This window comes from Manis pentadactyla, chromosome 13 (genome assembly GCF_030020395.1).
Source record: "Manis pentadactyla isolate mManPen7 chromosome 13, mManPen7.hap1, whole genome shotgun sequence".
Taxonomy (NCBI): domain Eukaryota; kingdom Metazoa; phylum Chordata; class Mammalia; order Pholidota; family Manidae; genus Manis; species Manis pentadactyla.
In genome coordinates, this window is record NC_080031.1 from 10599957 (window position 1) to 10615351 (window position 15395).

The window sequence follows — 15395 nt, forward strand, 5'->3', positions numbered from 1 at the left end:
AAAATACCATTTGACATCATTTTTTAAAGCTCCTCAGATGATTATTACAGGTAACTGAAACTAATAAATAAATATCGTAAGACCTCAGGTTCAATAAAAATTAGGAGAAATTCCAGCCGCCTATTGAAAATTCAAATTTGTGTATCAACTAAATGTTTAGAAAATATTTACATGTATATTACTCCATGCTCTTTTAAACTTTGGGAATTGTAGTAAACTCCATTTATTTCTCAAGTGTGGACATTGATTTGTCATTCAGTAATTGGTAGATTTTTAACCATCAGCACACACTACCTGGATTTAAGATAAGATGGCCACATTTTCATTTTATGAGTAATATTTGGAGATTGCATGAATGATAAGGAAGATTCTCTTTCTAAGGCAAAATTCAACTCCAGCCCCATAATTAAAACACACTTGTAATTGCATCTAGGGTACCTGAGAAATATTAGGGTGGTAAAAGGTCCAAGGGAAGCCCCTTTCTTCATGAATGTGGAGAACATTCATATTCTCCAAAAAACACTAAAATTTTCTAAATCCTAGAAAACATTAGAAGTGAGGAGAGAGTTCAAGATTACTTACTCAGAAATAAATGCTGGTACCTGACCTCACCAGAAAGACTCAGATATAGCTTTTCATAAGCTCTTCTCTCTTATCTCTCCAGGGCTCCCAAATAAAGGCAAATGCCTGCAGAAAATCACTCGGCGGTGACAGAGTTCGTCCTGGGGGGACTAACGAGCAGACCAGAGCTCCAGCGGCCCCTCTTCCTCCTCTTCCTTGCCATCTACTCGGTAACCGTGGTTGGGAACCTGGGCATGTTCACACTGATCTGGCTGAATCCTCAGCTGCACACCCCCATGTACTACTTCCTCAGCAATCTGTCCCTCATGGACCTCTGCTACTCCTCAGCTGTTACCCCTAAAATGCTGGTGAACTTTGTGTCAGAGAAGAATGTCATCTCCTATGTGGGGTGCATGTCACAACTCTCCTTCTTCCTTGTGTTTGGCATTGCTGAGTGTTACATGCTGACCGTGATGGCCTATGACCGCTATGTCGCCATCTGCAGACCTTTGCTTTACAACGTCATCATGTCTCATCAAGTTTGCTCCTTGCTGGTGGCTGTGGTCTATGCCACTGGGCTCATTGACTCAATAATAGGGACTGTCCTCATGTTAAAACTGCCCTACTGTGAGCTCCTCCTCAGTCACTATTTCTGTGACATTGTCCCCCTCATGAAGCTCTCCTGCTCTCGCATGTATGGTTTTGAGATGATAGTCTTCTGTGTGGCTGGATTCAACATCATAGTCAACAGCTTACCAGTCCTGATTTCTTACGCCTTCATTCTCTCCAGCATCCTCCGCATCAGCACCACAGAGGGCAGGTCCAAAGCCTTCAGCACCTGCAGCTCCCACCTGGCAGCGGTGGGCTTGTTCTATGGATCCACTGCATTCATGTACTTAAAGCCCTCTGTGACCAATTCCCTGGCCCAGGAGAAGGTGGCCTCCGTGTTCTACACTACAGTCATCCCCATGCTCAACCCCCTGATCTACAGCTTGAGGAATAAGGAAGTAAAGGCTGCCATGAAGAAAACACTGAGAAAAGTGTTTTGATGCAAATATTACTCTTTCTCAGGTTGAAAAGTGGGATAGAAATATAGGGGAGAATCCCTCTAAAAGGTTACACACACAGGAATGGAGAACAACCACTTCTCAACATGACTGATTGAATGCATTTACTCATTTGACCCTCTTCCCTTTCCCCCGTCACATCACCCATATCTGACTCAGCTTGAACCTTACTTGTTTCAAGGTCATGTTTTCTTCCATTAGGGATCATTTTTCTGGTGGTTAGTTTGTCTAATCCTTAGTCTTCTGGTAAACATGTATCTATCTTGATTATAACGTAACATAAATATAGAACTTTCAGCAATGAGCTTAAGAGAGCTATTCACTGATTTATCATTTTCTGTAAGAAAATATTATTCAAACTAATAGTAATTTGCACTTGAGAGTATAGAAGACAAATGGAGATGAATTTGAAAGGCACCAAGAAGTAGCAAATAGTCTTTTTCAGCCAGGTATCCCTCTGTTCTCTCTCTTTTACTGTTACTGTCTACTTATTATTACAAAGATTATTTAAAGGGTCTCTTCACTCAGTTACTGCCATCATCAAAACTGTCATCATCATTATCACATCTAACAACTATGGAATGCCAAACAATCTTCTAGGTTTTTAACTTAATTATCTTATTTTCTCCGATGAGGAAGACTTTGGTTTAGAGACATTGAGTAACGTTCCTCGGATCACATAGCTGGTAAACAACACTGCCATCCAAATCCACAACTCATTATCCCCTCTTTGTTGGCAATTTTTATTTGCACAGTTATAACTTTCCAATTTCAAATGTTCCCTGAAAATAACTTCCCATCCTTTACTATCTTCCCACAGCTCCAGATGGCCAAAGAGTATTAGACATCCCTGTAGTCTTTTCTCCTTCCTAAATAACTGGCATTCTGCATCACCTGCCAACCTGACCCAACATATCCAGTCGGCATGGGACAAAAGGTCTGTCCCCATTCGATTGAAACATATCAGGGATTCATGTTAGAAAATGGTTATGTTAAAAGATTTAGTTTTGCATGACAGAAGATTTATGGACATTCTGTTATTCATAATTAATTTAGGTAAAATACTATGTTGGTCTTTTGCAACTTTTAATTCTTTTAGATGCAGTAACTCATCCATCATTCAACTATGGAAAAATGAATACTTCTAAGTTTCTCAAGTAGAAAGGGACTTAATATACAAGAAACTAAGTGCTCAAAGTATTTTTCCTAATTTTTAATAGGCTTTATTTTTTAGAGCAGTGTTAGATGCTCAGCAAAACTAAGCAAATAGTAGAGAGATTCCCCATATACTCTCTCCCCACCCAACACATGCACAGCCTCCGACATTAACAACATCCCCCGTGAAGGTGGTACATTTGTCACAATTGATGAACCTACATTTACACTTTATCAACCAAAGCCATAGTTTACATTAGAGTTCACTCTTGATGTTGCTGTTTTATGAATTTGGACAAATGTATAATAACACTATGATCATTATAGTGTCATAAAGAGTAGTTTCACTGCCCTAAAAATCCTCTGTGCTCCAGCTGTCCAACCCTCCCTGCCCCAGATCCCTTGGCAATCACTGATCTATCTACTGTCTCCATAGTTTTAACTTTTCCAAATTTCCATAGAGTTAGCATCTTTCCCTTGTACTTAAATGTTGTCCCTGTCTTCTCATGACTTTGTAGCTCATATCTTATTAACACTGATAAATAGTCCATTGTCTGGGTAACCCCAGTTTATTTATCCCTTCACCTACTGAAGGATATCTTGGCTGCTTCCAAGTTTTGGCAATTGTGAATACAGCTGCTATAAACATTTCTGTGCAAGTTTTTGTGTGAACATAGGTCTCAACTTCTTGGTAAATATCAAGGAGCACAATCACTAGACTGTATGTCAAGATGTTTAGTTTTGTAAGAAATCACCACATTGTCTTATAAAGTGGCTGTATTGTTTTCCATTGTCACCAGCAACAAATAAAAGTTGCTGTCGCTCTACATCCTCATCAGCATGTGGCGTTGTCAGTGTTCCTGACCGCAGTCATTCTAATGGGTGTGTAATAGTATATTATTGTTTTCATTTGCATTTTCCTTATGACAAGTGATGTGGGGCATCTTTTCATATGCTTATTTTCAATCCATGTATCTTCAATCTGTGTATCTTCCTTGGTAAGTTTGTTAAGGCCTTGGGCCCATTTTTTTAATCAGGTTCATTTTCTTTTTTTTACAGCAATATATTTGGCATATGATATTGAGTACATTTAAATATACAGTATGTTAATTTGATACATTTATATATTTTAATATGATTGCCATTATAGTGATAATTGACACCTCTATCTATTACATAATTATAATTTCTTTTTAATAGTTGAAATGATTTTCTTGTCTCTTAACAAATGTGATGATTGTGCTATGGTTGTCCATATTCACTATACTGTGCTTCAGGTCTCTAGGACTTATTCACTACTTAATGCAACCTTGTATCCTTAAAAAACATCTGTCTTTTCCCTCTACACCCCACCTAGTAGCCATCATTTTAATCTCTGTTTTTACAAGTGTAGCTTTTTTAGATTCCACCTATGAGATCACACAGTTCTTATTCACCTATAAGTAAGATCATACAGGTTTGTTTTTCTCTGTCTGACTTACGTTAGTATAATCTTCTCAAGGTCCATCCAGAGTTTGTGTATTTTGGATAGCACTCCTTTATCATATATGTCTTCCAATATTTTCTTATAGACTGTGGCCTGCCTTTTCATTCTCTTGACAGTGTCTTTCTACAGAGTATAAATTTTTAATTTTAATCAACTCTAGATTATCTATTCTTCCTTTCACAAACTGTGCTTGTGGTGTTATACCTAAAAAGTCATTTCTTTCCTCTGTGAGCCCTGCCAGGGAAAGCCTTCCTAATTGCCTGTGCTCAGGCCTGAAAGATTACACAGAGGCTTTGGCCTGGAGAAGGACTTCTCAGCTTCCAGAGCTTATACAAACCTCTCCTCTGGGTCTATCATTCCAACAGCAGAACGTACTGCCGGTGTGCTCACTCCCAGGGTGGTCAGGCAGAAGTTGTACGCAAAGGATGTGGATGGTAGGGGGCATGTGGACTGTAGGCGTTTAGACTCATGCACGTGAAGGGTCCTCGTACTGTAAGGACAGTGGGAATGAGAAGCAGGAGGACGCTGTGGCCACGGGCAGGCACCTGGGAACCAGGTGGTCCTCTCTGTGCCACCACCTTTTGACATGGAACTTCAAAGAGTCTCAGCATTCGAAATTTGAATCTGGCCTTCCAGGGTTGTGGAAAAATCATTTGTCAAGGTAAAAGATGGGAACATATTTTATGTAAAACTTCATTAGGTTTATTTTTTATTTACGTCTTACTTTGGTAGAAAGAACCATATCGTAAAATTTCCATCTTAATTATTTTTAAATGTATACTTTAAGTACTACATCAACAGGAAAAGACCACGGATGACAAGCCCACAGCTAATATCATCCTCAACAGTGAAAGGGTGAAAGCTTTTCTTCTAAGATAGGAAAAGGCCAGCTGCCCACTTTCACCACTCCTATTTACCATAATACTGAAACCTAGCCCAAGCAACGAGGAGAGAAAAATAAACAAAATGCATCCAAAGCAGAAAAGAAAAGGTTAAGTTATCTTTGTAAATGATATGATCTCATAACAAATTCTCAGGACTCCACCAAAAAACTAGTCAATGAATTCAGCTAATTCATTTAGATTAGTGGGAACTAACCAATAAATACACTAAAGTTGCAGGACACAAAATCAACACACAGAAATCAGTTGGATTTCTGTACACTAACAACAAAATATCTAAAAAAGAAATGAACAATCCCATACACAATAGCATCAAAAGCAAACAAAAAAAATAAGAATAAATTTAACCAAGGAGGTGAAAGATGTGCACACTGTTAAGTATAAGAATTTAATGAAAGAAATTGAAGAAGAAGCGAACAAATGGAAAGATAGCCCATGTTCATGGATTGGAAGAACTAATATTGCTAAAATGTCCACACTACCAAAAGCCATCTGTACATTCAATGAAATTCCTGTCAAAGCTACTATGGCATTTTTCACAGAAAGATTAAAACAATTCTAAAATGTGTATGAAGCCATGAAAGCCTCCAAGTAGCCAAAGTATCCTGGAAAAGAAGGACAAAACTATAGGAATCATACTTCCTCATTTCAAACTAGACTGGTACAGGCATACAAATAGACAAATAGACCTATTCAACAGTTCAAGGTCCATAAGTAAACCTTCACATATAAAGTCAACTAATATTTTCATCATCTACAATTAATCAGTTAACATTTGAGCACACAATGCACCATATATTTTATACATGCACTTAATTTACATAGTATTATTCTCAAACAAAAGGAATTCACACTGTATGTAAATTTTTTAATTTTTCATCTTTCATATAATAAAATTAAATATCATTCTTAAATGGTATGGGTGATCCCTTTGGTGGGAGAACCATAATTGTGTAGATTCTTCATTATTTAATAATTTTATGTCCAGATTTGCACTATGATAAACAATGCTGAATAGAATGTGCATAAAATCTGTGCCTGAGATAAAATTGCATTGAAATAAATGTACCTACATGGATGAATGAGGATAACTAAAACCATGAATTTTTAATGAGAGTAGTGTAGTGCATATGGCAATATGCAATATCCTGGGTGTCATAGTATAATTTGGCAAAATGTTACCACTGGGGAAACTGCATAAATGGTACACAGATCTCTCTATATTATTTCTTACAACTACATGTGAATCTACAATTGTATAAAAATAAAAATTCATTTAAAATCTTCATTAGCAATATTTTCATAGGCAATATATTACAGAACATATTCATGAAAAGTAAACTTTCTTACATGCGTGTTTCCCTTGAGTAAAAATGAGAGTAAAAAGAACTTGTAAGTCAACCATTTTGTTTCCCTGAACCTCATGCCATTCTACAATGTCAGTCTACAGGGACAGCGGCAGGGTGACAACTGTAATGTTCCTTATAACATTCCTTTAGTGAATTATATAGTTTGTTTAAAAATGCTTGATTTTTTAAAACCCTTTAAATATTTTAAACCTAGTTCATTATGTTTGTTGAACAACTAAGAGTAAGAACTCTAATGGTAGTGACTGATGAGGTTGATGGTAATGACTGAGCTGGTGATGGTGGTGGTGATAATGATAATGATGATGGGTTTGTTGGTCATAAAATTCCTGAATACTATATTAGGCTCTAAGTTTCCTAAACTGCAAGCTGACTCTCCCAATGAAAGGAAAATCAACACACCCTGAGACAAAACCATTCAAGCACAGGCATAAACACAAGACTCTAATTGCTTCTTTCCTGAGGACTCAACTCCCTGAAGGGACCACACCCAGGAGAGGTTCTACCCATATAAATACAAACAGACTCAGAGTGTCCCAGAGTGTCCCAGAATGTCCCAATCTCAGCGACCCATTTCTCATAACTGTGCCGGCCCCTTTGAAGATTTTTAGGACCAGACACAAATCTGTATGTTCTCTCATTTTCTTGATAATTATTTCCTGATTATTGAAACCAAGTTATCCCTAAAATTTCCAGGAGATTCTATTCCATTTTTCTTCTGCACAGGTATTTTATTACACATTTAAAGCAATTTATGAGGGAAACGTTTCTTCCAAGAACTCCTGTCTCTAATATAGGCTATTTCCAACCATATGTTTTTATCATTGTCTCTAAGTGTGCATTGTGTTCTCATCGGCTGCAGTTCTGAGCCTCTAACTGTCTGGTAACTTTAAAGGTAAGCATTGTAGTACCAGATATCAAATATATACATCATGTTTTATAGCATTAGATGATTATGGAGCAAAATTAAATCATTGCTGTCAGGGATTTTCCCATCTGCTATGCACTGAATGAGTGGGGTGCACTCCGCAGTGCTTTGTAAAGCACGTTATGTTTCTGGTAATATGTTCAACAGGAATTTTCTGTTTCTTTATTGTTTTAAGAGGTGAAAATTGGGTAGAAAGGGATATGTATTAATCTACTTTAGGTCAAAATATTTGTTTTCTCCTTTGTAATACATGGAAATAATATTTCTTAAACCTAGTTAACTCTGATACAAGCTTTTGTGAAGTTAAATACCTCACCACCAATAGTTTACCATATAAAGTTCTCAACACAATGCTTATTTTCTTGTCTTCACACCACAGCCTAAGGATTTAAAGACTCTTACATCAAAGAAAAAGAAATACCGTTAGTGCCAGACTTATTATTATAGTAATAAACTGAACAATTAATTATAAAATACCACATTAAAACAGCAGTTTGCAAAATGCTTTTTAAAATCTGCATACATACTTACACATATAAACACAAATATGCATAGAACATGTAGAAGGATAGTCACTGCCAGAACTGGTCTCCAAATAGTGGGAAAATGGTGGTTTTCTTTTTGCTTGTTTGTATTTTAATTTTTACGATGCATGTATATTGCCTTTGGAATTTTTTAAACGCACCTGAAATTAGCAGTGAATCTATCCTCTGTCTACAGAAATTCAATAAATCAAGTGTACTCAAGAGTCATAAAGTGCTACAAGACAAGCCACAGCAAAACAATATATTTTAGTGGAAACTAAACAGGGGTCAGAAGCCCTGGGTTTTAGGCCCCATTCTGCCTCTTACAAGCTGTAAGACCTAGGTAAACTTGGGAATGAAAAAAAGCAATATAGTATTTGTCATTTTTCTCTTAGGCTGTGCAGAAAAATGTCTAAGACATCGGATGTAAAGCCCATTCAACCACAGCACTGCCCAGAGCTGTAGGTGTGCAGATATGAAAGGCTACACAGGGGGGACAAGGGGAGAAGCTCATGCTCAGGACACAGCACAGTGTGAGCCCAAGTCACCAATCAGTAGGAGGTCTCAGGCAAGGCATGTGGTATCTCACACTTCCACTTTTCAATATGAAAATGGGAATAAAAATCTGACTCTGAACACATTTCCTTCCTCTTCACACACAAAATTTTAGGAAGAGTTAGTGAGTTTTACCTTTAGAGAGCATTATGCAATAGGTAGAATTTTGTAAGCATCAATTAATACAGTGAGAATTTAGGGTTTTAGCCTAAGAAATATATCTCAGAGACAGATATCTATTAGTGTCACAACCAGCAAAGTTGTCCATGCTTCTTAGGGACATGTGTACAATTTGAGCACTTTGCCAACGTGGGCCATGATAAGATATTACACTCTGGAAATAATAAAACCAGCTATTGAACAATTACTCAGGACAGTATTGTGGCCAGTGCCCAGGTTGCACCATTGATTAGTTAAGTCAGATACTCTGTGGGTGAAACCCAAGCATCAATTCTTTTTGAAGGCACCAGGCTATTAGAGTATAGAGTCAAATGCAAAAGCACTGTCTTAAGGCAAGTGAGAAAAAAATACTCCATATGCCTAATGACAACTCACTTTTATAGGTACTGACTGAAAAATATTTGTAAATATTTATTATCCCATGTCATTTTACATTCATCTTTGGAATTCATATTACTGACTTGTTCAGCTTTCAGATACAAAAATTGACTCTGCAATTAATGATACAGGTGTAAATGCCATATTATCCTGACACTGCAACAATTTGAGACAGCTATTTATACATGCATATTGAATGACTACATAGAAATTGCATGGGTGAAAGAAAAGGAAACTTTATTTCTGAATCAAAATGAATCTCCAAAAATTCTGAAATATACTGCTTGTTACCTACAGGGCAGAGTTCTCTAATATTAGCTTCATCAGCATCACCAAGAGAGAGTTAAGCCCAGACTGGTGGGCCCCACCCCCAGGGATTCTGACTTGGTAGGTCCTGGGTGAAGTCTGAGATTTGCATCTCTAAAATCTCCAGGTGAAGCAGATGCTGCTAGTCCAGGGACTGCATGTTTAAAACCACGATTGTAGGATATCTGAGAAAAATTGCAATGGAAAAAGCTCCAGATCGTGACCCCTTTCTCCTCTTATCATGATCTTTGAAATAGACAGGGGCTGGCTTTCCTCCCGACACAGCAGGATAAGGGAGGGACGCATCAGCACAGAGCCCAGAATTGCGGACCTGGTCCCAAATGCTCAAACCAGCTTCTCCAAGCACATCAAAGGGCCATCTTTCATGGGGTTCTCCTCTCTCCTCCCCACAGGGCTCCAAAACCAACAAAGCAGATGGCTACACAAAATCACTCGGCAGTGACAGAGTTCGTCCTGGGGGGACTAACGAGCAGACCAGAGCTCCAGCGGCCCCTCTTCCTCCTCTTCCTTGCCATCTACTTGGTCACCGTGGTCGGGAACCTGGGCATGTTCACACTGATCTGGCTGAGTGCTCAGCTGCACACCCCCATGTACTACTTACTCAGCAATCTGTCCCTCGTGGACCTCTGCTACTCCTCTGTCATTACTCCTAAAATGCTGGTGAACTTTGTGTCAGAGAAGAACACCATCTCCTATGCGGGGTGCATGTCACAGCTCTACTTCTTCCTTGTGTTTGTCATTGCTGAGTGTTACATGCTGACCGTGATGGCCTATGACCGCTATGTCGCCATCTGCAGACCTTTGCTTTACAACATCATCATGTCTCCTCAACTCTGCTCACTGCTGGTGGCTGTGGTCTATGTCATAGGGTACATTGGCTCAACAATAGAGACTGTCCTCATGTTGAAACTGTCCTATTGTGACCCTCTCATCAGTCATTACTTCTGTGACATCCTCCCCCTCATGAAGCTCTCCTGCTCTAGCACCTATGATGTTGAAATGATAGTCTTCTGTTTAGCTGGATTCGACATCACAGTCACCAGCTTAACAGTCCTGGTTTCCTACGCCTACATTCTCTCCAGCATCCTCCGCATCAGCACCACAGAGGGCAGGTCCAAAGCCTTCAGCACCTGCAGCTCCCACCTGGCAGCGGTGGGCTTGTTCTATGGATCCACTGCATTCATGTACTTAAAGCCCTCCACGGCCAACTCCCTGGCCCGGGAGAACGTGGCCTCCGTGTTCTATACCACAGTCATCCCCATGCTCAACCCCCTGATCTACAGCATGAGGAATAAGGAGGTAAAGGCTGCCTTGCAAAGAACACTGAGGAGAAAAGCATTTTAAGGCAAATGTTAATAATTTTCTCAATGTTAAAAGTAGGCTGTTATAAATATAGAAGAGAAGCCCTCTGCATGCTCGCCCATTGTACCACAATGAGAAACAATCATTTCTCTATATTGTTGGGAAAATGCTTCATTCCCTCCTTTCATCATTCTCCCCTCCCTTTCTATACTTTCACCTTCTTTAAACACAGTGATTTCGAGTTTGTGTTTTCCTTCACTTGGGATTCATGTCCCTACCCTGAGTCCCTTGGGAAACTTTTACTATTTTAAAAATAATTCAGCATAAATTTAGACTATAAGCATTGACTCAGAAAGCAAGTCATTGTTTTATTACCAGATGGGTAATATTCTTATCCCTATTTCACAGATAAGGAAACTTGGTTTAGTAACTTGCTGAAGGTCACATAGCTGGTAAACACTTTGGAATTCAAACCCAAGTCTACGTGGCTGCAGAGCCTACACGGTTCTCACACAGTATCCCCTTGGCTTCATGATAACTATGCCTTTGAACAACCTACTAAGCCTTACAGAATTATGCTCTTCAAGTTTCAAATACCTCCAGAATATTTCTCAGATCCCTACCATTATCATCTACCCTGGCCTTTGTCCCTTTATGTGCAACTGCTTCAGGATAACAAAGGCAAAATTGAAGTAGAAAGACCAACTTAACCAGGTATATCTGGCACTCTCCCAGTGCCACCACCGAGGATAACCTCGCAGTCCCAGACAAACCAGGAGAATTCGTCACCCAAGATTACACAATGCTGCAAAGTCTCTGGTTCTTCTTTAATAAGTAACAGATCTACTGCCAACCTCATTCAGTAAATGGTATGGGACCACTTTTCTCACTGCACCCTTTTTTAATAATATCACAGATACTGGTTTTAGACTCAGCAGCCTGACACAGGTACGTTACAGAATTCATGGACATCCTCTAGTCATCTATAGCCATTTTGGGTTTCAGGCAGGGGTTTATTATGGGAAGCAAAAATAATTCTAGATTTTTCAAAAGGAAAGTATTTAATACAGGGATCTCCTGTTTAAATTTTTGAAATCTCTGGAGAAGCGGTGAGGGAGCCCCAAAAGTGACTCCACAATCGTTATGACCTAGATGTCAGAAACTCCAACTGCCACAGTCACCACTGCCACCATGAGAATTGCCTCTAAACACTTTGACAACAATGTAAATAACCCTATGATGAGCAGCATCTGGAAACTTATTAGAAATACATGTTTCCAGATATACAGTGTTATTGGCAGAGCCCAGCAATCTGTTTTTTGCATCTGTCATCATAGCAAGTAACTTCAATATTTTTTATTATATTCCCCATGCTGTACCTTTCATGGTGTGATATATTTATTTTAATACCAGAGTGTATAACATGACTACAAGGAGGGTCAAACATACTAAAAGTACCATTACCAAATGGCTTTCCCCATTTTCTCCTGACCTTTCTCCGGGAAGCAATGAGATCTCTATCACAGTTGATCTACTCTAGTTAGAAAACAACACTAAAAAATATGTTTGCTATTCTCTGAGGTTAGAAAACATAAAGCCAAATAAATTGATCAATTTGATTATATAAAAAACAGGAATTTTTTTCAACAAAGGACCTGCGGGGTTAGAGTTAGAAATGAAATGGAATAAGAAATCTTACAAGTATGTATTAGAAAACCCTGAAAACCAACATAAAATATGGGCAAGGTATGTAGTACAAACATTTTACTAAGATAAGAATTACTTAGAGTGCCACCAAGCATGTGAAGGGATGCTCAAGCCAATTACTAATCAGAGTATTGAGAATTAAAACAGTGAGGAATCTCCTACATCTTCCACTGGGTCAGTAAATAGGTAAACTGCAGTAGAGACAGTTTAGTATTAGAAGCAAAGGATTAGCTATATGCAATATGGCCTGGAGCTGGAGTACCATGTAAGAAAGGAAGATAATGAGGTGCAAAGCACAATATAGCTTATGCATATACCTCCACATGCACAAACCAGTAAAAAAAGCACAGTTAGCAAGAAAAACATCATAACATAAAAAACACAAAAAGCAGGTTAGAATGGTTACCCAAATGAGATGCCTGAAAATAGGTAGTGGGTAACAGAGAAAGAGAACTAAAAGTTTATTTTCCCAGACCAACCCCTAGTACACAGTGTTCAACAAAGCAAAAAAGCCACAGATTAGAATTAGCCATTATATGTTTAAACTGTTAACAGGTAGGTCCACCCTTAATATTTGTGCAGTCTCATAAAATATTCTCTAAATATTTACAAGTTAAAAATCATGCTAACAAAATATTAAATATTTTCTACTACCTACCTTCATAACAAGCTATAATGTCAAGTTCAAATTCAGAGTTCTCAGAATTCTAGGACTTGCATGACAGAAAGCAATAATAAAGCAAGTCTTGGGGAGAATGGTGAAAAATATGGTGGACTAGGAAGGCAAGGCAGAAATATCCACCCACATACAAACTAAGAAAGCAACTACAGAAAATACAACTAACCCTGAAAATAACCAGAAGATTATAGAACAGACCATCTATATCTGCTGAAGAAAAGAAACATAAAGAAGGGTAAAATGGCAGTGCCAAAATCAATTAGGAACCATGTTCTTTCTGCATATGGGTCCACAAGTGGAAGATGGATAGGAAAAGAGGGGAGAGGATAAGCACTCAGGAATTCTGCACACCTGGCCTTGAAGATCTGCTCTGAAAACTTGAGTCCACATTGCACTGGACCTCGGTGATTAACACAACTGCACACCAGGGCAAGGTGCAGAACACTGGGAGGCTAAGACTCCTTTTGCTTGTAGAGGATAGGCATGCTCCATTGGACCCACTGAGACCTAACAGAGAAAGAACACTTCAAAACATTTACCAGTAGTGGAAAGTGTGCCAGAGAGAGAGAGAGTTTGGAGGGAGCTCTCTCCAAAGGAGAAAGGGAAGTGGAGGATGCCTCCTTACTCCCCCCTCAACCCAATTCGTGTACCACTCAGAGGAGCCACCTCCAAGTGCTCCATCTTCCTTCTTGGAAGGTCAGCTGTGCAGCACACCCACCACACCCACCATGCCAGCCCAACAAAGGCTACCACTGCTGCTCAGCAGGCAGAGGTTGGCTCAATCCACAGCAGTCCCTGCAGAAGCAACACAAGGCACACGAAAGGCCTGCATGGGGAGAAACCTCTTGACAGAGAAAAGCAACTGCCAGCAGACAGGCTGAAAGGTGACCCTGTGCACAACCCACCGACAACAACTGTGTCTCCACCACAAAGAACACACACCGGTGAGCAAAGAGTCTTGAGCACTATTTATTTCCATTATTTTCTACATTGGAAGGTAGAGCAGACCTATCTAATGCAAATGAAGAATCATAGGAACACAGACAAAAGGAGGAGGCAGTGGAATACGACTGATGTTTCAGTGAGAACATCAAGAAAGAGAGGAGAAAAATGAGAAACTTGAACTTTTATTTATCTGGGAAACATTCAATCTTTTTCCCAATCTGTTTCTCATAAAATGAGAAAATGCTGAGAGCTGCATGAAAATCTAAATGAAACAATATGTGCATACTAGGGGTCCCAGAAGGAGAAGAGGAGTGTGACAAAGTAGAAAGTCTCTTTAAAGAAATAATTGGTGAAAACATCCTCAATCTGTGGAAGGAAATAGACACCCAGGTACTGGAGGAAGCACAGGGAGCCACTAACCAAAGGGACCCCAGGTACGCAACACCAAGACATAGAGTAATAAGAATGGCAAAGATTAAAAATTCAGAATCTTAAAAGCAGCAAGTGAGGGGCAGCCTGTTATCTATGAGAGGAACTCCATAAGGCTCTCAGCAGATTTCTCAACAGAAATGACTGTCCATAAGGGACTGGCATGAAATATTTAATGTATTGAAAGAGAAGAACCTACAACCAAGAATCCTCTACCCAGCAAGGTTATCATTCAGAATTAAAGGACAGATTGAATGTTTCCCAGATAAATAAAAGTTTAAAGAATTCACCATCACAAACTGGCCTTACAGGATATATTAAAGGCACTTTAGTAGATGGAAATGTCCTTAAGCTTAAATATTTTTCATCAGTGAAAATAAGCCTGTGTTAAAGTTAGTAGAGCAATTACTTACTAACCAAGTATGAAGTTTAAAAAAAACAAAACTAGTAAAACCAGCTATATATATATAGTAAAATAAGTCAAGGGATACACAAAAGATGTAGATTATGACATCTTATACAAAAAGTGTGAAGGAAGAAGAAAAATGTAGTACTTTCAGATTGTTATCAAAAAATAGCAACCATTAATTTAATATACAGTGTTACTTACTTAGGAAACTGTGAACATTATGGTAACCACAAACCTAAAGCCTATTAAAGATACACAAAAACTGTTTTAAAAGAAATTCAAGCATAATACTAAAGAAAACCATCGAATAACAAGAGAAGGGTATAACAGAGGAAGGAAGGAGCACACAGGAACTACAAAAACAACCAGAATAAAATTAATACAGTGGCAATAAGTAAATACCTATCAATAATTATTTTAAATGTAAATGGAATAAAAACAGTCAAAAGAAACAGAGTGGCAAAATGCATAAAGAAACAAAATCTATCTATATG

General features: G+C 38.7%; 2 protein-coding genes across 2 annotated transcripts; both read left to right on the plus strand.

Moving 5' to 3' along the window:
* The first annotated feature begins 683 nt into the window (after positions 1–683).
* Positions 684–1620, plus strand: LOC118934639 (olfactory receptor 8A1-like). The gene has a single exon (XM_036930284.2). It carries the CDS (start codon positions 684–686, stop codon positions 1608–1610), a length of 927 nt encoding a protein of 308 aa, XP_036786179.1. The 3' UTR covers positions 1611–1620.
* An 8218-nt stretch (positions 1621–9838) lies between these two features.
* Positions 9839–10774, plus strand: LOC118934640 (olfactory receptor 151). Its single transcript, XM_036930285.2, has one exon. The coding sequence runs from the start codon at positions 9845–9847 to the stop codon at positions 10772–10774; it is 930 nt and encodes a 309-aa protein (XP_036786180.2). The 5' UTR covers positions 9839–9844.
* Positions 10775–15395: the final 4621 nt, after the last annotated feature.

What these genes read in the sequence shown, in the direction of transcription:
- LOC118934639 (XM_036930284.2), top strand. Translation starts at nt 684, where the DNA reads ATGCCTGCAGAAAATCACTCGGCGGTGACAGAGTTCGTCCTGGGGGGA.
- LOC118934640 (XM_036930285.2), top strand. Translation starts at nt 9,845, where the DNA reads ATGGCTACACAAAATCACTCGGCAGTGACAGAGTTCGTCCTGGGGGGA.